Raw genomic sequence first — 21,431 nt, 5'->3', positions numbered from 1 at the left:
CCTCCAGAGAGGATCAAGCTTGTGTTTTGCAGAATCTCTGGGCTTCAAATATTTTAGATCTGGCATAGCACAATTGAGAGAAATTGATAGCTGAGTGGGTTGGACTGCGGACACTTAGCATTTGAAGAGTACAAGGTTTCAGGAGGTGAGTGGACTCTGGTGCTGACACTAGGAGGGTGTACACAGCTGAGAGGTGGGACTGGAGCTGCTGTTTCTGAGGAAGAAGAGAGCAGGGATGGGATGTTTGTCAGAGGAAGGCTGTAGGATTTACTATTTTGGGATGAAGAGATGGGATTGGTGGAAAGGAGGGAAAATAGGTGATTGAGCTTCTGACAATAGCTGCAGGTAATGGTTCGAGTGCTTGCTTCAGAGAGCAAAGGAAATGCAGCTGGCCTCACTCCAGCACAGATACTATGGGCATACAGCTACAAAGTGACCACTATTCGAAAGCATTAATAAATACCAGGCAGTCTTAACTGGCCAGTTTTACTACACTGCTTTAAGGGTTTCATAGATTCCAAGGCCAGAAGGGACCACTGTGATCTGTCTAATCTTCTGTATAACACAGGCCACCTCAGCAAATTTTTAAACTGTACCTTGGGTTTATCAGTGCCATTATACAGTATATTGAAACATTATTTTGTTCTATTTGCACCATAAGCCTGTTTTTTTTCTGTAGGAAGTGAAGTGATTCCCCCAAACTAGGATGCTGGGGTGAAGGCTGTTTGTGTACTGTGTTTGGCCTTTAACTAAAAAAAATCAGACCCCTGAAGGGGCACTATTCACTGCATCAAAGCCTCACTGAAAGCTCACTGTGGCAGGGATGTACCTGCAGTTCCACACCAGGCAACCAGAAGGCATGCAGGAAGACTCCCCACTCTTGGGGATGCTCAAGGGTGAGTGCCTGCCATAACACTGAAATGTTTAAACTTTTTTATTATTGGACATGGAAAGAAATCTATTGGCCTGCAAGGCATGTTTAGCTGATTTTTAAAATATCTTACCTACTTTGACCAACCACTTTCCATCCTTCAAAAATTAAAACATTGCTTCTGCGTCTACTCTTCCCCAGTCGTCTGAAAACACATGGGCCAAATCACCTCCCTGCCACTTTTCCAAGAACTGTAATTTCTAAAGCCTGCTTTAATCTCTAAAGTCACCCTGCTGATCATCCTCTTTAAACTGTCACTGATTACAATGCAATTTTTATCTCTTTGTCAAAATCAATAGAAATCATAGAATCATGTGACTGGAAGGAACCTCGAGAGGTCATCTAGTCCAGTCCCCTGCATTCAAGTCAGGACTAAATATTATCTAGACCAGGGGTGGGCAAACCACGGCCCACGGGCCAGATCCGGCCCCTCAGGGCTTTGGATCCGGCCCGTGGAATTGTCCCCCGTGGTGCTGCAGGCCCCACACCGGTCTCAGAAGCGGCCGGCACCACTTCTCTGCAGCCCCCCAGGGGCGGGGGGGCAGAGGGCTCCATGTGTTGCCCTTGCCGCCAGGCACTGCCTCCCGCAGCTCCCATTGGTTGGGAACGGGGAACCATGGCCAATGGGAGCTTTGGAGGAGGTACCTGGAGGCGCGGCAAGGGTAGCGCATGCAGAGCCCTCCACCCCCCTTCCCCCAGGGGCCACAGCGCTTTCCGGAATGGCGCAGCGTGGGGCCAGGGCAGGCGTGCAGGGAACCTGCCCTGGCCCCAGTTCGCACCGCTGCCACCCCAGAGCCGCTTTAGGTAAGTGGCACGGGCCGGAGCCCGAACCCCTCCTGCACCCCGCCCCCCAACTCCCTGTCCTAAGCCCTCTGCCTGCACCTCCCACCCCTCCTGCACCCCTACCCCCTGCCCTGAACCCCCTCTCGCACTCGGCACCCCTCCTGCACGCCAACCCCCTTCCGAGCTCCCTCATATGCCCCGCACCCCTCCTCTGCCCCAATCCCTTGTCCTGAGCCCCTTCCTGCACACCACACCCCCTCCCACATCCCATACTCCCTCTTGCACCCCAATCCCCGCCCCGGCCCTGCATACAATTTCCCCACCCAGATGTGGCCCTCGGCCCAAAAAGTTTGCCCACCCCTGATCTAGACCATTCCTGATAGATGTTTGTCTTACCTGTTCTTAAAAATCTCCAATGATGGAGATTCTACAACCTCCCTAGGCAATTTATTCCTGTGCTTAACCTTTGAAAAATGTATCCTACTTCTTTCTCTGCTTTATACCATAAGCTGTTCTGTAATATTTAAGATGCTATAGCATTTTTGGGACACACATATGTAAGGCATAGGTGCACTGTATTGTATGTGTTTGTTCCTTTTTGTTATGCTGCTATACCTGTGAACCAGAGTTACAATAAAATCCAGAACACATCAAAACCTTTGTTATAGGTACAAAACCTTCCATGTTAAGAAGTGAGTGCTAGAAGGTCTCTTTGTTTGTACCTATCTTCGTAAGTAAGTTAGGATGATCTAACTTTTTCCTTTGAATGGATTCCCCTAGCTTTCAGCTGTACCACCAGTTTTTGATAATCTGACTAGATCACAGTACAATAATGATAATAGAAATCATAGAATCATAGAACTGGAAGGGACCTCGAGAGGTCATCTAGTCCAGTCCCCTGCACTCAAGTCAGGACTAAGTATTATCTAGACCATTACTGATAGGTGTTTGTTTTACCTGTTCTTAAATATCTCCAATGATGGAGATTCCACAACCTCCCTAGGAAATTTATTCCAGTGCTTAACCACCCTGACAGTTAGGAAGTTTTTCCTAATGTCCAACCTAAACCTCCCTTGCTGCAATTTAAGCCCATTGCTTCTTATCCTATCCTCAGCGGTTAAGAAAAATATTTTTTCTTCCTCCTCCTCCTTGTAACAACCTTTTACACACTTAAAAACTGTTATGTCCCCTCTCAGTCTTCTCTTTTCCACACTAAACAAACCACATTTTTTTAATCTTCCCTCATAGGTCATGTTTTCTAGACCTTTAATTATTTTTGTTGTCGTTCTCTGGATCCTCTTCAATTTGTCCACATCCTTCCTGAAATATGGTACAATACTCCAGTTAAGGCCTAATCAGCGCGGAGTAGAGCGGAAGAATTACTTCTCGTATTCTGCTTACACACTCCTGCTAATACATCCCAGAAGGATGTTTACTTTTTTTTGCAACAGCGTTACTCTGTTGACTCATATTTAGCTTGTGGTCCATTATGACCCCCAGATCCCTTTCCACAGTACTCCTTCCTAGACAGTCATTTTTCATTTTGTATCTGTGCAATCGATTGGAGCACTTTGTGTTTGTCCTTATTGCATTTCATCCTATTTAATGCAGACCATTTCTCCAGTTTGTCCAGATCATTTTGAATTTTAATCCTATCCTCCAAAGCACTTGCAACCCCTCCCAGCTTGGTATCATCCACAAACTTTAAGTGTACTCTCTATGCCATTATCTAAATCATTGATGAAGATATTGAACAGAACTAGACCCAGAACTGATCCCTGCAGGACCCCACTTGTTATGCCCTTCCAGCATGACTGTGAATCACTGATAACTACTCTCTGGGAATGGTTTACCAACCAGTTTTGCACCCATCTTATAGTAGCTCCATCTAGGTTGCATTTCATTAGTTTGCTTATGAGAAGGTTATGCACGACAGTATCAAAAGCCTTACTAAAGTCAAGATATACCACGTCTACCACCTCTCCCCTATCCACAAGGCCTGTCAAAGAAAGCTATCAGATTGGTTTGACATGATTTGTTCGTGACAAATCCATGCTGAGTTACTTATCACCTTATTGTCTTCTAGATGTTTGCAAATTGATTAATTATTTGCTCCATTATCTTTCCGGGTACAGAAGTTACGCTGACTGGTCTGTAATTCCCCAGGTTGTTCTTATTTCCCTCTTTATAGATTGGCACTATATTTGTCCTTTTCCAGTCTTCTGGAATCTCTCCCGTCTTCCATGACTTTTCAAAGATAATAGCTACTGGCTCAAATATCTCCTCAGTCAGCTCCTTGAGTATTAATACAATACAGTTAGGCTATTGCTCATTCCGTGTATCATCTTTGTTCTATGTCTATGTTTTGTTTGCCACAAAAAGGAAATGAAAAAAAAAATCACACTTGATACTGTAAAGGAATGATGAAAATTGGCAGGTAGTAAGCACTAGCCCATGAATGTTTTTTAAGTAAGTGATTATATAGTTTGCACCAATCTTGCAAATAAGATGATCGAACTCCCTAGGCTAACCTAAGAGCAACTCAGTGCAATTCTGGAGTGGGGGTGGCTCCACGTGTGTTTTATGCTCACCTGGGGCTGCTCTGCCTTATACTGGCTGCCTGTAGTCCTCCGAAGGTGTTATGGCAGCAGATGGTCATTTCAATGGTAGCCGGATAGGGCTTAAGTCTCAAATATATTTTGCCAGTTAGATGTCTGAACTGGCTTCTGGACACATCTCTGCCTCTTAACAAGATTTTTCTGAATCTCATATTATTCTCATTTATATTCATCTGAACTACCTACTCCCTACGTTTTTTGGCTGCAACTTTATTTTGTCTATGGCTGATCTCTTAAATTTTCTAAAATATAATCCACAACCTGTCTCCAGTAGGGCTTTTTTGCTGTTGTGGGTCCAGGCTCTAAAATAACCTTCAGACTGCTATTGAATGCACTTCAGTTTAACTTTGGGAAGAATAAGAGCCAAATCCTGAGACGTGCTGCAGCAACTCATAGACTCCAAAGCTAAAAGGTACCATTGTGATCATCTAGTTTACCTTCCTGTGTAATACAGGATACAAAACTTCCCCAAAATAAGTCCTAGCGCAGATCTGTTAGAAAAGCATCCCATCTTCATTTTAAAACTGTCAGTAATAGAAAATCCACCACAACCCTTGGCAAATTATTTTGTAATGGGGTATCCATCCCACGCAAGGCAGAGCTGGTTAAAAGAGGCCAATTTACTTTATAGGCTGCACCTGGAGGAAAGCTTGGGCCTGATCAGGCCTAACGGCTTAGGAAGCTTAGCTAGGATAAGCTTATAAAGAGAGGAAACTGGTAATAAGAGAAGGCTACAGAAAGGAGCTTTGCAGTCAGTCCTTATAGAAAAAGGAAGGCAGCTAGGTACAAGGAAGAGGTCTAGGAGAGTAAGCCCTGGGATCCTTCCTTGGAAAATAGACTCTGGCAAGAGCCCAGAGGGGATGAAGTAATCACACGGAGAAGAGAAAGCCCCAGTGGTTACTCAAAGAGCCAGAAGATAGGGAAGAAAAGTAGGAAAAGGCCCAGGAAAACAGCAACAAGGTCAGAACTTTCACAGATGTTGATTGCTAGGCAGAGTCCCTGGGCTGGAACCCAGAGTAGTGGGCAGGCCCAGGTTCCCGTACTGGGCAAGTGACACAGACTGGGCAGTGGATAGGAAGGCTGGGACTTTGGTACCCTGGAACAGGAGGACTATAGTGACCTGGCCATAAAGCTGTTACCGAGAGGGAGCAACCGAGTCAAAAGTGAGAGAAACTGACTATGGGGCAAGCAAGCAGAGGAGGGGGGCATCAGACTCATGGAGCGCTAATCCCTAGATGAGCCAAAAGGAGGCACGCTTCAATGGTGAGTGAGCCTGTTACATATTTCAATGGTTAATTACCCTCACTGTCAAAACTGTATGTCTATTTCGAGTCTGAATTCATCTAGTTTCAACTTCCAGCCATTGAATCATGTTATACCTTTCTTTGCTAGACTGAAGAACCCATTATTAAATATTTGTTCTCCACGTAGGTACTTACAGACTGTAATCAAGTCACCCCTTAACCTTATCTTAGTTAAACTCAAGGAGCTCAATCTATTTAGCTTATCACTGTGTGGCATATTTTCTAATCCTTTACTCCTTATTGTGGCTGTTCTCTGAAGCCTAGCCAATTTATCGACATGCTTCTTGAATTATCAACAGCAGAACTGGACACAGTATTGCGGCAGTGCCAAATATAGAGGTAAAATAACCTCCCTCTTACTACTTAAGGGTCTCCTGTTCATGCATCCCAGGATCACATTTTGGCCACAGCATCACAAGGGGCTCATGTTCAACTGATTATCTGACATGAGCCCCAAATCTTTTTTCAGTCACTGCTTCCCAGGATAGAGTCCCCCATCCTGTAAGTATGGCCTACACTCTTTGTTCCTAGTTGTATACATTTATCCAGTTTATCAAGTGATCCAGATCATTCTGAATCAGTGACCAGTCCTCTTCATTATTTACCACTTTCCCAATTTTTGTGTCATCTACAAACTTTATCGTGATTTTGTGTTTTCTTCCAGCTCACTGACGATAATGTTAAATAGCATATAGCCAAGAACTGGGACCCCTACGGAAACACACACTCACTCAGTGATGATTCCCTGTTTAGTTACATAATGGGATCTATCAGTTAGGCAATCTTTAATCCATTTAATATGTGCCATGTTAATCTTATCATTCTAGGATTTTTTTAAATCAAAATGTCATGTGGTATGAAGTCAAACACCTTACATAAGTCCAAGTCTATTACATTAACACTATTATCTTATCAACCAAACTTGTAATCTCATTTTTAAAAAAAAGCAAGGTAGTTTGACAGGATCTATTTTCCATAAACCCATGTTGATTTGCATTAATTATATTATCCTGTTAATTCTTTATTAATATAGACCTGTGTCAACTGCTTCATTATCTTGCCCAGAATTGATGTCCGGCAGACAAGCCTATCATTACCTGGGTCATCCTATTTACCCTTTTCCCCAATGATCCAAGATTTATTGATAATCAACATCAGCAGTCCAGCAATCTACTCAGCCAGCTCTTTAAAAACTCTTGGATTCAAGTTAACTGGACCTGTTGATTTTAAAAATATCTAACTTTTAGTAGCTACTATTTACCATGCTCTAGAGATACTAGTGAAAGGGAAAGAGGGTTATCACTATCTGATGAGACTATTTCATCTGCTTGCCCCCCCAAATATAGATCAAACATTTATTGAACACTTCTGCCTTTTCTGTATTATTAGTGATAATTCTAGTTGCATCTAGTAATTGATTAATACCATTGTCATGATTATTTTGTTTCATATTTAAAATATGCCTTCTTATAGTTTTAACTCTGCTGGCCATAGACTTCTTGTGTCCCTTTACTTCCCTTATCAATTTTCTACAAATCCTAATTTCTAATCTATGTTCATTACTATCAACTTCCCCTTTTCTTCCATTTGTTTTTATTTATTTTTACAGCTGCCTTCACTTCCCCTCTAAATAAAGTCTAGTTTTTAATCAGTACAGCCTTCTTCCTTGATTTGTGGCTTTTGGGACATCTAGTAAGGAGTTCTTAAAGGATTCCCAATTATCAATCACATTTTTCTGTTTAAATTCTTCCTTCCAGCTGATCTGGCTCAATTGTTTTGAAACCAGCCCTATTAAAGTGTCAAGGATATATATTCATCTGGACTATATTCTACTTGCACAATGAATAGTGGTTAAGTCATGATTACTTGTACCTGAGCTACCATTAATTTTTAAGTCTGTGATCAGTTCCTCTACCTGTTAGGACAAGGTGTAATATAGAATTCTCTGGGTTGGCTGCAACACTTTTTGAATTAGGGAATTGTCATCTAAAATGGCTAATAATTCCCAATAACTTCCACAGGCATCAAAAGTGATCAGCACATCTCAAGATTTGACTGTAAAATGCTTCTTATGTTGCATTTCAACCTGTTATTGATTTCATCTAATATACAAAATGTTTTGGGATGCTGGTAGGAAAAAGATTTTTTTTTTTTTTGCAAGTATGACAACAAATAGCCATCAGAGTACATGACAAGAAAATGTACCTAACCTATTCTATATTGAGTATTTCTCCTCTGGTATAAAAACAGCCTCTTTTCTCAGTCACTATGATGATTCAAGACACTTATGGCCAGATCCATAGTTAGTGTAATCAGGCATTGCTCAGTTAATTTCAATGGAGCTATGCCAATTTACACTGAGGATCTGGTCCTTAATTTTCAACTCACTCTTCTGTCTCTCATTGGGAGTGACAATGTTTACCCAATGCCCTCCATTACCCAGTATTGGCATGAGGTGAAATCTTGGCCATTGACTTCAACAGGGCAAGGATTTCACCCCTACTTTTTGGCTACATTTCTCATGTGGTTAAACAGCTCTGGAGTCTGTGAAATGACTGTTCAATTAACAAGGCAAGAATCTTTCCTTTTATTAAGCTAAATGACGCCTCCTCAGTAAAGGGTTTTTTCCACCTGAAGTTTGCATGAGCTCTCCTAGCCAATTATCATATATACACATTGTTGTAACCATTTGCAGGTCTTCAGCTGTTAACCTCAAAACTTTACTTCCTAAAAAGCAATTTGTCTACCTTTTTTGGCTATTGTACATGTAATCTAGAAACTCCAAATTCAGTACATTCACCAGGTCTGAGGGAGAACTAATGTACAGGGACTGAGTTGATCAGATAATTGAAAAACTATGTGCTACAGGAAACGAGAACTTTTCAATGCTGTGAATGATTCTTCTGTGAGGAGGGTCCTGAATCTCTTACTTGTGCAAACAGCCAGTAATTTAAGTGCAGCTACTCAGGTGAGTAGAGGCTGCAGCATTTGGTTCTTACAGAGCATTGAAGATTGTGAGATTTGTAGACACTGTGATTGAAGTGCTCAGAGTCCTGAAGGTTAGAGGCTGGTTACCAGTCTACAATGATTCCTGCAGAGTTTATGAACTCAGTAATGCAATGTACAAACTCTGAAAGACCATAGACGATTGGGACCAGGACTCCTATGATGTTGCTATGACCCTGACTGGAGTCTATAGGAGATGTGGCATCTCAAGGAAGCATTAAGCATCTCACAATACTAGGTCCCTAGTTTGCATGGTAATATGTTGCAGTATGTTATGCAATACCAGTATGTGCATACACTACAAAGAAAGGAAGTGAAACTATCATAGTAGTACAAAAATACTACACCCAGCCAAAGTGCAGGAGCAAAATTTTTTATTTAGTGCATGGTGATCATTTTATTAAGTAACATTCTGGGTGGCTCCAACTAACCTTCAGCTGCTTGACTTGCAGAAAGGTGTCTAACCTAATCTGTGGCAGCAAATACAGAGGCATGCGTGCATGCTCACTTCAGATGAAACTTGTTTTGTAACATGGAATATTAGTTCAGATTGATACTTTGGCACTGTGAGGAACAAAGTTAATTTAATGCATCTGTAGACTTTTGTGGTCCCGAAATGGTTTGAGAGCTGAAATTAAGCTTTAAAAAATGTAATTTGCTACCAGCAGAGCTATAAGATTAGAATACGTAGAAAGCTCTATAGCTTGATATTGCATTATTTTGCAATTATAATCACACACTTTTTTTTAAATCTTGTAATACACAGTCAAATCTATGGAAGTACCTGCATTTTTCAAAGGACAAAGTTTCATATCCCCACACAGATATCAGACCAGCAGGGCCAATAAAACGCTCCACAAAAATTGTGTTCTTACACAGTATATCCATGTTCCTCCTGCTTTAAGTCTCAGACATATCGTATCAACACTGTTCTTAATTTTTAAACCAAAGCTGACTCATCTATAGTAGATGTAGGATGCTGGATTGGAACCTTTTTATATATCACATTTTCACTCTCAACGTTAGGGTTGTGTGCTTAATACAAACAAAAAGCCTATAAAGTAAAAATGTAAAAATTCCATGTTACTTCTCTGATACACTAAGACTCATTCTCTGCTAGCATAAAGCCTTAAATCAATGAAGTTATGACAGCAAAAAATTCAGCCCCAATATACTAATATTTACATCATCTGAGAACAGTCATTAACTGAGGAAAAGTGACATTTCGGTAAGACAGGACAAAGTGGGGCAAACAGTCTGCCTTTGATGCAGACAGAAAGTGTTTTGAATTCTGATTAGAACTTATGTTGGGCTGCTAGGAGATGAAAGGATTTTAAGTCAGACAGTAACAAGAAAAAAGGTATTCAAAAGAGAACAAAAAGAGGAGCACTGCAAGCCACTGACATCCTGCTTAAAAATGGGATTTTTTTGTTACTGACATTCCCCACCATGCAGCATAGTCTTTTCCACACAGCTATACTTGAGAGCGCAGGATATTGTGGTCTGGCTAGAGACCCACAGTTCTAAAGCAGATAAAGTTACATAGGCCTAAATACGTTAAGCATATTTTATTTCAATACGCTAAATATATTAAGCAATGCTCTGGAATGTACCTGTATTTACTGCATGTGCACTGTTTTGGCAATGTACAAAAAGTCCCTGTCCATGCAGTTTACAATTTAAAGGTCCAGTAAACTCCCATATGTGGGAATAACCACAGAATGGGAGTGAAAACTCTGTATTTCCTTCTGATTCTTGCTCCAAAGACATCTGCTGCTCTGCAAAAGGGACAGGGCTCCACACCCTAAACCTGCAGCCCTTTTGTAATCAAGGTCAGTCTTGGCAGATCTATGCAGTGGCCAAAAGCATCTGAACTGCTGCTTGCCACTGCAGGAGCTATGCTCCCTGGGCCCTCAAGTTTCCCTTATTGAGGGCAGTGTTCTGCAGCATGGAGGAGGCAGTGTTTAATTATTGCAGACTCCATTGCTGTAACTTATGCTGCTGTGCCACTGAGTTTTGGGTTTTTTGTTGTTGTTTTTTTGGAGTGTGGGGGCGGGAAGCGTTAGGAAAAATCCAGTGGAGACCAGGTTGGTGCCCCATGCTCTTCACACTCCAGAGCCTCTGACCGAGTTGAGGGGGGCACTGAGGAGGCTCTCCTCCCTTCTGTGTCCCCAAGGCCACATCCACAAATGCAGTCTTCCTTTATGTACATAAAGGAAGGGGAGCATGGGACACTAACTTAAGCATAGGCAGCAAAACCAAGAACAACTATGTATAAATGGTTCACCCTCTATCTAAAGTAAGCTCTATATGTAACATCATGAGTGAGAGATGGTGGGTTCCTCGTATAAATCTACAGCAAATACACAGTGGGTTATTAAAGGTCATGCAGAAGAAATGCAGAGGAAGGAGGCTGCTTGGCAAAACAAAGAAAGGAAGAGAATTCCAAGCATAGGAAATGGAACAGAAGAAGGTGCAACAATTAGTATGATAAGGTGATGAAGGGTCAGGCAGGAGGTTGGAAAAAGTGGAAAATGAGAACTGGAATATAGGAATTGTACCTGAAGGTCATTTTGCATTTTTATTTCAAAGCTGCCCAGCTTCCTTTTGAAAATTAAAATATTAGTCATAAAAATTCTGGCTCAAGTATTGTCAGCCTGGCTGTATTTTATTTTCCCCCCAAAAAACGTTGAGAGATTAATAATAGTAAATCATGTTTTGAAGTGCCACAAACATGTTGAATTAGCATGGTTAAATGTTGGCATTAAACCCAAACACTGTCTCCCTTGTTCTAGCTCCTTAATTATCTTGTTTTCCCTTGTTGTGCTGGTTTTTAAACCTCCTACCCCCTCCAGTTCTTCCCATTCCACCTTATCACTCCTGTTTTCCATTTCTCCCACACACACTTGTCCCCCGATACATGCCATATCTATCCACATGATTCCACAAACAATCCCTTTATATTAGCACTCCTAATTTTCACACACTTAATGCAATTATGTGCACAAACCAGCTAACTACACACAAACTGCTTCAAATAAAGAGCATTGAGTCTTACTGAATGCAGTAGCAACTCTAATAAATTAACGTTTAGTTATTAATGAGCCATGTTCTATCACCGTCTTTGCATGTGAGATTTGCTGTAGATAAGTGGTATGGTCTTTGTACCATTAACCCAAGAGTTGAAGTGTAATATGGTCCTTTCCACAGAATGAGTTTGACAGCCCTGTGTTGGGGGATATCAGCAATCCCTTTGGAAGTGCCACCTCCTCCTGGAAATGTGCCCAGGGCGAGTGTCACAGGAAGTGGCACTCCATGGAAAAGGTTCCCCATTACTAATACAGGTTTAGACTCTAGTTAGTGAAAGGAAGAGAGCTGTATGGTAGGTGGTTTGGGAGCCCTCTGTTTACTTGCATTCATCCAGTGACACAAACAGGTTAGTTATAATGAAATTTACAAGCCATTTGCTCATAAATAGGACCCAATCTGTAAACCTTACACAGGACCAAAGAAAAATATTTTCCATTCCTTCCCTTTTTAAACATTTCCACTGATTTTTAAACAAAAGGAAAATTAAATGCACGGAGCTATTTTACAACATTACAGATGTGACTACCCAAAAAGAGAGAGTGCTAATTAAAGTTGCTATTCCTCCTTTAACTCCCCTGCTCCCTTTATGCCTGATGGCAATAGCTGGCTGAACACTGTGCAATGTGCAGGCGCTTTCTAACAACCTCCCAGCTGCAAAGAGATCTCTTTATAAATGTGTCCTTCATGTGAACTCTAGCCTAAGTGAGAAATGTGCAGAAAAATAAAGTGGATCTCGCCAATATCACTTCTCTAGTTTCCTCAAGCTAGTGCATTTATTTTAATTTAAAAGGGAAAGTGATGTTTGAGTTTTATTTACAATTTCATATGGATGGGCTTCTGTTGGGCTTCTTGCGTATTAATGCATTTTGAGAACAATCATGTGACAAAACAATACAGTTCTATTATCTTCTCAAAAGGTTAAAGTCTGAAACAGTGATAACCAATCAAACTGCATATGCAAATAACTACATCTCAGTTGATTAGCTATGGGAAATCTATTATTTTTTCAAATAAGTAGCAAATACCCTGTAACTGTTGCTCTGGACTGCTAATCTCTTCTTTAGAATGTAATCTGAAAAGATGTGGGGGGGTTGTTTTTGTTTAATTCAGGATCCTAGTTAGACCTGGGTGAGTAATAAGGGAAAATGGGATGACAATTTAATAAATGATCAATTCACTCTACTTTGCTAGAGAAGCATTTCCATGCTTCTAATCATTGTTGTCATCCATCTGTGAACCTCCTATTTCTTACAAGGAGGAAAAAACATAAGATGTCATCCACAGATGAACACTCCATTCTGAATATGCTGATTTCATCTGTATCATTCTGACTGAATAGTCTGCCCCACATCATTATTATGATTATTATAATACCCTGCAACCTCTATCAGGACTAGAGAGCCCCCCCTCATAGGCATCCCTAAGCTTATTTTCTTTACAGAAGTGGGGTGGGTAAGTATTAACAGGATTTTTAATACATCTTGAATCCATACATCTTTATGCTAGAAGCTCTGTACTCCTGCTGACCCTTCTCATAACAGAGATAGTAAGTGTCAAATGTTCAAAATCTAAGACCTGAAGGCTTCATGGAGTTGTGCACTTACAGCAACTGTGTGTACAGTTATTTGCTAAAATGATCATTAGCACTTCCAGATATCTAATTACCAATCATGGTAAATGAACATGCAAATACAGACCTATATATTTGCCCAGGAATCTCTCCTCTCTACTTTTGAAAATGTAGGTATCAGAATGTATATAGCAATACATATAGTACTGACTTCTTTATTTCAGTGACCATTAAGATTAATTTCCCTCTCAACATGAAGAGCAAACTGTACTAACCTAAGGAGGCCAAATCTGCTTATTAGACACTTGATTTCTCTTGAACTAGCAAAGTAGTATATTACTTTTCTTCACTTGCATGTTCACACTGTGTTAACCACACAGTTTATTCAGAACAATTAAAGTTGAAAGGAGATAAACAACTGTATCTCCTCTAGCCTGACTCAATCATTACCACAGCACCCTATTTCTTGACTCTTTTGATTGAAGAAGTAGACTGAGAAGCTGCCCTGAATCCTGTACACTTCTACCCCAATATAATGTGACCCGATATAACACGAATTCGGATATAACATGGTAAAGCAGCACACTGGGGGGTGGGGGGGAAAGGAGGGCTGCGCACTCTGGTGGATCAAAGCAAGTTTGATATAATGCAGTTTCACCTATAATGCAGTAAGATTTTTTTGGCTCCCTAGGACAGTGTTTGTTTTTTTTGTTGGAGATATACCTATCTCCTAGAATTAGAAGGGACCTCGAAAGGTCATTGAGTCCAGCCCCCTGCCTTCACTAGCAGGACCAAGTACTGATTTTTGCCCCAGATCCCTAAGTGGCCCCCTCAAGGATTGAACTCACAACCCTGGGTTTAGCAGGCCAATGCTCAAACCACTGAGCTATCCCTCCCCCCTATATCAGGGTAGAGGTGTATTTACACATGCAAACACAAATGGCGGATTTAATTATGACCTAGAGAAAGTCAACAGAAGGAAAAATCTTAGAGACATAATTCCTTTATTTTATCATCTCTTACTTAAGGCATAACCAGTGGTATATATTAGTTGCTCAGTTGCACAAAATCAGCATGCTTGACTGGAGCCAGTGCCAGAGGACAGGAAACAGGATATCCAAACCAGCACCAAGAATATCAAAACGTCCCTCAATTAAGTTATAAGAGCAACAGATACATGCTTTAAAACACAGAAATCCAAGTCAATGAGTGGGGAAAGTGTCATTCCTATAAAGGGAGGGGCTTTGATTTAAAGGTCAGGTTGGGCAAAAAGATGCTTACTTGTAAAGGTAATACTCAGCTTGATCCACCTCTTCTCGTGAGGAAATGTTGTCAATAAACTGATTTAAAAATAAAAAAAGCTTTAGTGTACAGCAGTCACGATGCATATTAGAACATTAAGGAATTTGTTTTGGTTCACATTTAAGTATCTAGCCACAAAAAAAATCTTCACTTTGTTTAGTAACTGACTTCATTTTTGCACTGTTTTCTTAAATGCAAACACAAGTAAAACATCCAAGAGATGCTGTATAACCTTAAGAGTCACTGATTATGAGACACAGATGGAGACACAGTCCAAAAAGACTGAGAATGGTGTGGTGGTTAAGGCCCTGGACCAGAAATTACGAGATCTGGATTCCATTCCTGGCTCCATCCTCTGACTCAGGTCAAGTCCCTTAATCTCTCTGTGCTTCTATTCCCTATCTTTAAAAATCATCCTTTTCTTCCACTTTGTCTGTCATCTCTATTTATATTACAAGATCTTACTGTGTATATACACCCCCAAAAACAACAGGGACCAGTCTTAGCTAGAGTCTCTAGGCATTAATAAAAACAACGAGTCCTTGTGGCACCTTAGAGACTAACATTTATTTGGGCATAAGCTTTTGTGGGCTAGAGCCCACTTCATCAGATGCATGAAGTGAAAAATACAGGAGCAGGTATAAATACATGAAAGGAGGGGGGTTGCTTTACCAAGTGTGAGGTCAGTCTAACAAGATAAAATCAATTAACAGCAGGATACCAAGGGAGGAAAAATCTCTTTTTGAAGTAGTAAGAGAGTGGCCCATTACAGACAGTTGACAAGAAGGTGTGAGTAACAGTGGAGAGAAATTAGTAATGGGGAAATTAAGTTTAGGTTTTGTAATGACCCAGCCACTCCCAGTCTTTATTCAGGCCTAATCTGATGGTATCCAGTTTGCAAATTAATTCCAGTTCTGCAGTTTCACGTTGGAGTCTGTTTTTGAAGTTTTTTTTTTGTTGAATTGCCAATTTTAGGTCTGTTATTAAGTTACCAGAGAGACTGAAGTGTTTTCCTACTGGTTTTTGAATGTTATGATTCCTGATGTCAGATTTGTATCCATTTATTCTTTTGTGTACAGACTGTCCAATTTGGCCAGTGTACATGGCAGAGGGGCATTGCTGACATGATGGCATATATCACATTGGTAGCTGTGCAAGTGAACGAGCCCCTGATGGTGTGGCTAGGTCCTATGATGGTGTCCCTTGAATAGATATGAGTCCTTTCATACATTTATACCTGCTCCTGCATTTTTCACTTCATGCATCTGATGAAGTGGGCTCTAGCCCATGAGAGCTTATGCCCAAATAAATGTTAGTCTCTTAGGTGCCACAAGGACTCCTTGTTGTTTTGCTGATACAGATTAACATGGCTACCACTCTGAAACCTGGCACTAGGCATTAAATAGTTAAAAAAAAAAAAAGAGCTAGAAGGCCCAATTCTGCTCTTATTTACACCAGTGTAACTCCATGAAGCTATGCTGACCTATGCCAATGGAAAGTCTCTAATTTAGACAATCTTACAAAAAAAATCTTAAAATTAAATTCAGACAACAGGAGCAGAGAACAGGAGTTGTGGGAATCTGTTACACTGAGTGGTCTCAATGCAATACACAATTTTCCAGCCTTTCTGAATTAATGGAATCAAAAATTGACAAACACTATTTTTGTTCCCCAACCTCCAGTAATGATCTCAGAATTTACCTGCTTCTCACAAGTTTGATATTGGGTCAGAAAGTAAAGCTCAACCCCAAAAAAGGCAAAGCTGTCTGATCCAAAGGCCACTCAAGTCAATGGGAGTCTTTTCACTGACTTCTTCAACGGGCTCTCGATCAAGACCATACTATGCTTCAAAACAGTTTACAGGTTCTCCCAGTGGAAGCAGCTATAAGCAAGAGGACTACCAGAACTGAAGCCACAGAAAGTGTTCAGTAACTGCATGAAGTTTTTCTGAATGAAGTGGTATGAAAGCCCTACCGGTCATTCCAGTGATTGCTAATGGGTGAGAATAGTACTGCTGAGTTTCCAATATATCCAGTCAGCTTTTCTTTCTGACCTAGTTCTGTGCTTTGAAATTCTTTTAAAAGCAAGTGTCATATGTGCTACACTTCTAGTACTTGGTGGATTTTAAAGCTGTTGCTGCCACAGACAGAAATCACAAAAGGGCAGGCAACAGCAGCTTTGCCAGCACTCCACTGGGATGGGTCTTCTCAACTCTGGTACACGGGGCCAGGCTGGCACAGGGGAGTGTAAGTTACACCCTTCTGTGCCAGTTTCAGAGAATCTGATCCAATATATTGATCTGTATTGTGGAAGTATCTAGGGATCCCAATAATGGGTCAGGGTCTCCTTGCGTTAGGTACTGTACAAACGCACAATAAAGACAGTTTCTGCCCTGAAAAGCTTACAATCCAAGTACAGCACATAGTTAAAGCAGGTGGATATAGCAGACAGCTTTTACAAAGCTAAGGCTTCAATTTAGCAATATAACAAGATGTTTACAATTTGAACTCTCAGCACAAATAATTTACTTGATTTCTTAAGTATTCTCAGGTCACTCCCATCTTTGTTAATAGTGGAGTTTTTTCTTACCCGTGATATTGTCAAAGAGCTGACAGGAAGCTTTCTTTCATAGGTTCTGTCCATTAATGTGGCCAATTCAGCTGTAGAAACACATGAAAAATTATTTTCCACTAATCAAAGTTACTGAGGAAAACCTGACAGTAAAAGATTAACTCTTCTGCAAACTGGAACAAGGCATTCAGTCATGAAATTAAACACTAGTTCTTAGCAATGTATTTTATTTTCATTTGAAGTTAGAACAAAATCCATGGAGGATTTTTCAAAATGTTTAATACCGGGAAAAGACTTAAAGCATTAGGTGAAATCAATAAGTGCCTAAACAAGCTGGACAGATGCCTTGAAAGTTCACTGTTGGTTTCAAGTTTGGTGTTTACTGGACAGCGCAGCTGTTTTGTTTCTTCTTATTTTATAATAAAATAAAAGTCAAACACTAACAACTCCTAGAAGCCCAAAGAAGATAAACATCAAGTCAAATATAAACTGGGCTATATGTCAGTATTTTATTACCATCCCAGTAGCCCAACATGGTAATTTTTTTAAACAGTCTGCACAGTGGTTTTAAACTTTGGGGCTAACTACTGAATTTGAGATATCTAAGTTGGTATCTTTTTTGCATGTCTAACCATGTCTTGGAAAAAGCTCTATTGCAGCATCTCTGATATGCGTCAAGGGTATCCCAACCATGATACTAAGACAGATTCACTGTCTCTCTATTCTCTTGTGTATCAGCTCCATTGCAGAGTCAGGGATACCAAATGCCTCTGTGGTCCTGGCAGCAGCCCCAGGAGTACTTACCAGACCTGGGAGACAGGGAGACTCGCAAGTACTCTCCTCAAGCCCCCTTTCCAAACAGCTCTACTCACTGACCCCTTTGCAACTCACTTAGGGCCTGATCCAAAGCCTATTAAGCAATCAGTGAGAGTCTTACTATTGATATCAATGAGCTTTTGATCAGGCTCTTGCAGTGCAATCAAGAGAAGGAGTGCGTTGATTATTTTTAAATTTGTTTTCCACCTGTCGTAATATGCAACATCCATAATTTCCAGCACAAAGGATGTTGAGCTCTAAACTTCAGCAGAGTGGGAGGGGAGGTGGGCCAGGACAGAGAGGAAGAACTGCCCCACTACACCTGATCCTCCAGTGGTGTAAGTAAAGTATTTGAGGGCCCTACCACCAGAGGCATAAATCAGTCTGTACCTGTGCAGCCTCCACTTACCCTAGGCGGCCCTGAATCACAGAGCTACAGCTGGTTTCCTGTAGATCCTGTCTCCATTGCACCTGAGTTCAAGCTCTTTCAGCTGGATTTTTAAAGGTATTTAGATGCCTGATGATGCAGATGGGCTCCTAGGCATCTAGTGGGATTTTCAGAAATGCCAATCCACATCTTTAGGAATCTAAATACCTTTGAAAATCTAGCTCTATCTACAATTGTAAATAGGATCTTTTGCCAAATTTTCAAAAAAGGATGGCTAAAGCTACACACCTAAATCTGTGTTCTGGCATATAAGTAAGCAGCTTGATTTCACAGGTGCTAAGAAGGTGCAGCTCCCTCAGACTGTTCAACATCTCTGAACATCAGGCCACTTATTTAGGTACTTAAATGTGGATTTAGGTGTCTAAACACAAGATATCTAAGTAGGAAAATTTAGGCCTTTCAACTCAGGACCATGTCTGAATGACCACACCCAGTAAAATGCTGATTATTTTAAACCTAGCTGTAGTTACCACAATTATTAACTTCAACTATCTTTCAAGTGTTTGATCTAAGGGGGAGAAAATGTTATACAAGATTCTTCTAGGGAAAGCATGGAAAACTGTCAACCACCTATTGCCTTGAGTCACTAAGCTTAAAGGATAAATGTATCTGCTGTACTTTTTTTTTTTTTTAAACTCCTTTGGGAATGGTAGAAGGGACTGAATAACTCAGTTCTCCTGCAGCTGATCAACTGATCTAGGTCAGGGGTAGGCAACCTATGGCACACATGCCGAAGGCGGCACACGAGCTGATTTTTTCAGTGGCACTCTCACTGCCTGGGTCCTGGCCACCGGTCCGGGGCCTCTGCATTTTAATTTAATTTTAAATGAATCTTCTTAAACATTTTAAAAAACTTGTTTACTTTACATACAACAATAGTTTATAGACTTAGAGAGACCTTCTAAAAACGTTAAAATGTATTACTGGCACACGAAACCTTAAATTAGAGTGAATAAATGAAGACTCAGCACACCACTTCTAAAAGGTTGCCAACCCCTGATCTAGGTCTAGACAACTGATAACAGTTGGAGAGGCCATTTCAATTCTTCACTGCAGTGATAAAATTCAAACTGTGGAATGAACTATTCTTCAAGGGCAACAGATGTAGCAGCAACATCAGGTTGACAGCAATTAGCAAAAGGCTAGTTACAGAAAGATGCTCATCTGAGCATAAGACTATCTAGAATTCTTAATCTACACAGTGAATAAGACAGGAAAGTATACAATAAAAATATCTTCAGTATTTAAACAATAACACAAATATCTTCAGTATTTAAACAATAACACAACATGGTTCTGTGGTGAATGAATATACAGCTTGGGGAAACATTTGTAGCAGTCATTTTTCAGACGACTTTGAGTTGTTGAGGATTTAATGCATCTCTATCTGAAACTGAAAGATGTCTAGGATAGCTTTGAGTGTTGGTGTCCAATCCTGAAAGGCACTCACAGAGAACTCCCCCTGAAGTATTTGAGAGTTGCACACCCAGGACTTCCAGGATTAGTCCTTTGATCTGTCAATGAAGCTGGAAATCTGTCAGCACTTTACCATAGAAAGTAACTTGCACCACTGATACCACTCCCTCAGCCCCAGTATAAAAATCACACTAAAATTAAAGCTTAACATATAGGTAACAGAAATCAGGTTAACTGAAAATTTAACTACATTGCCAGCCAAACTGCAGCTTCTACTGTAGTTACTAGAGATGGAATATGTTCACTGCAAAATATTCATTCAAGTTTGCTTCTGTCTGTAGAGCATAAGAGCAGATTGAATAATTTAAAATAATGAATTTCAGAAAAATTAATGTTTCTTGTGAATTTAATTCTGTGGATTGCTATTTAATAAAAAATAATGTAGCTGTGTTGCAAATGATAAAATTGTGGGTAGGTGTAGCAAGCTGAACAATTGGCTGGTCAAATAATGTCAGTTAACCATGAATATTTGACCACTGTCAAATATTCCAGCAAGAAAGCCCTGAAGTAGGTAGTGGCCTACCTTTTTAGATTGCATCATGGTGCCATTCTTTCGATAGAACTTCATTTCATTATGTTTTGCATTTTTCTAAGTTAAAGTAATTCAGTTAAGTAACTTGTTTCTTGTAATTAGGCATAAGTATCTAAGGCTCAGCCTACTGGAGACCATAAAGTCTTACTCTTTTATTAGTGAGCTACTAAATTAGTGCTTAAAGTATTTTACCATTTTTACACTGTTTGACAATTATCTTACTGATCAAATGCTCAACCCTACTTGTGCGATATCTGAATGCAAGTGCATGATTTATATTTCTTAGCTTTCATGGCAGTAAAACCTGACCGTATGTGTGTAGAAACACAAAAGGAGTGTTTACATGGCCAAATGAATTTGTATTTAAATTCTAACAAATATCCACCAAAAATGTTTTTATGCTATTTGTCCAGCAGTGGTAATTATCAAATAGGAGACGAATATGATCAACTCTCATCCAAGGTTAATTTTTACTGAATTATCTTTCATAAAAAGGTTTCCACAGACTACAAAAGACAGTATAACCATATATTGTCTTATCTTTTTTTTAAAAAAAAAGATAAGAGTGGGGGTCACTTAAATTCAAGGCATCACCTTCCTCCCTTAGTCATGGGAATAACGGGCTTGTCGATACCCTGTTTGTTTTTAAATCTGTTCGTGGAAACTAAAATTCCTGCTCCCAACAATTGGGTGGCTCAGGGAACCTACTGATGAAAGAGTCTTTCATCTCCCAAGTTACTGATTTCAAATACAATTCAGGTCAACAGTGGCTAACATCTGATTGATGTTTGGTGGCCTGTGTGATATGAATGTGGTCTCAAAAACAAGGAGTCCGGTGGCACCTTAAAGACTAACAGATTTATTTGGGCATAAGCTTTTGTGGGTAAAAAAAAAAACTACTTCAGCTGCAACATGTATGTGGTCTCAGTTCAGTTCCTAGTAGGCATCTGTCCATCATACAAACCACTCTGACAACTGGCACCC

General features: G+C 40.3%; 1 protein-coding gene across 4 annotated transcripts in view; it reads right to left on the bottom strand.

The window, feature by feature from the left end:
• Positions 1-21,431, bottom strand: part of MRPS27 (mitochondrial ribosomal protein S27) — a 63,986-nt gene that overhangs the window by 33,115 nt on the left and 9,440 nt on the right. For 2 of the 4 annotated variants that reach the window (XM_039544345.1, XM_039544343.1), the window contains exons 3-4: positions 17,194-17,264; positions 14,584-14,642 (exon numbers count right to left, since the gene is read on the bottom strand). In XM_039544345.1, the coding sequence (XP_039400279.1) occupies positions 14,584-14,642; positions 17,194-17,247 (113 nt within the window). In that variant the 5' untranslated portion in view covers positions 17,248-17,264. Of the gene's footprint in view, positions 1-14,583; positions 14,643-17,193; positions 17,265-17,979; positions 17,999-21,431 lie in introns of those variants that run through there. The other 2 variants (XM_039544346.1, XM_039544344.1) reach the window with 2 other exon arrangements.

The sequence above is a fragment of the Mauremys reevesii genome, linkage group 6 (assembly GCF_016161935.1).
Source record: "Mauremys reevesii isolate NIE-2019 linkage group 6, ASM1616193v1, whole genome shotgun sequence".
NCBI lineage: Eukaryota > Metazoa > Chordata > Testudines > Geoemydidae > Mauremys > Mauremys reevesii.
Note: the sequence above shows the minus strand (reverse complement) of the source record. Positions and strands in the feature narration are given on the sequence as shown.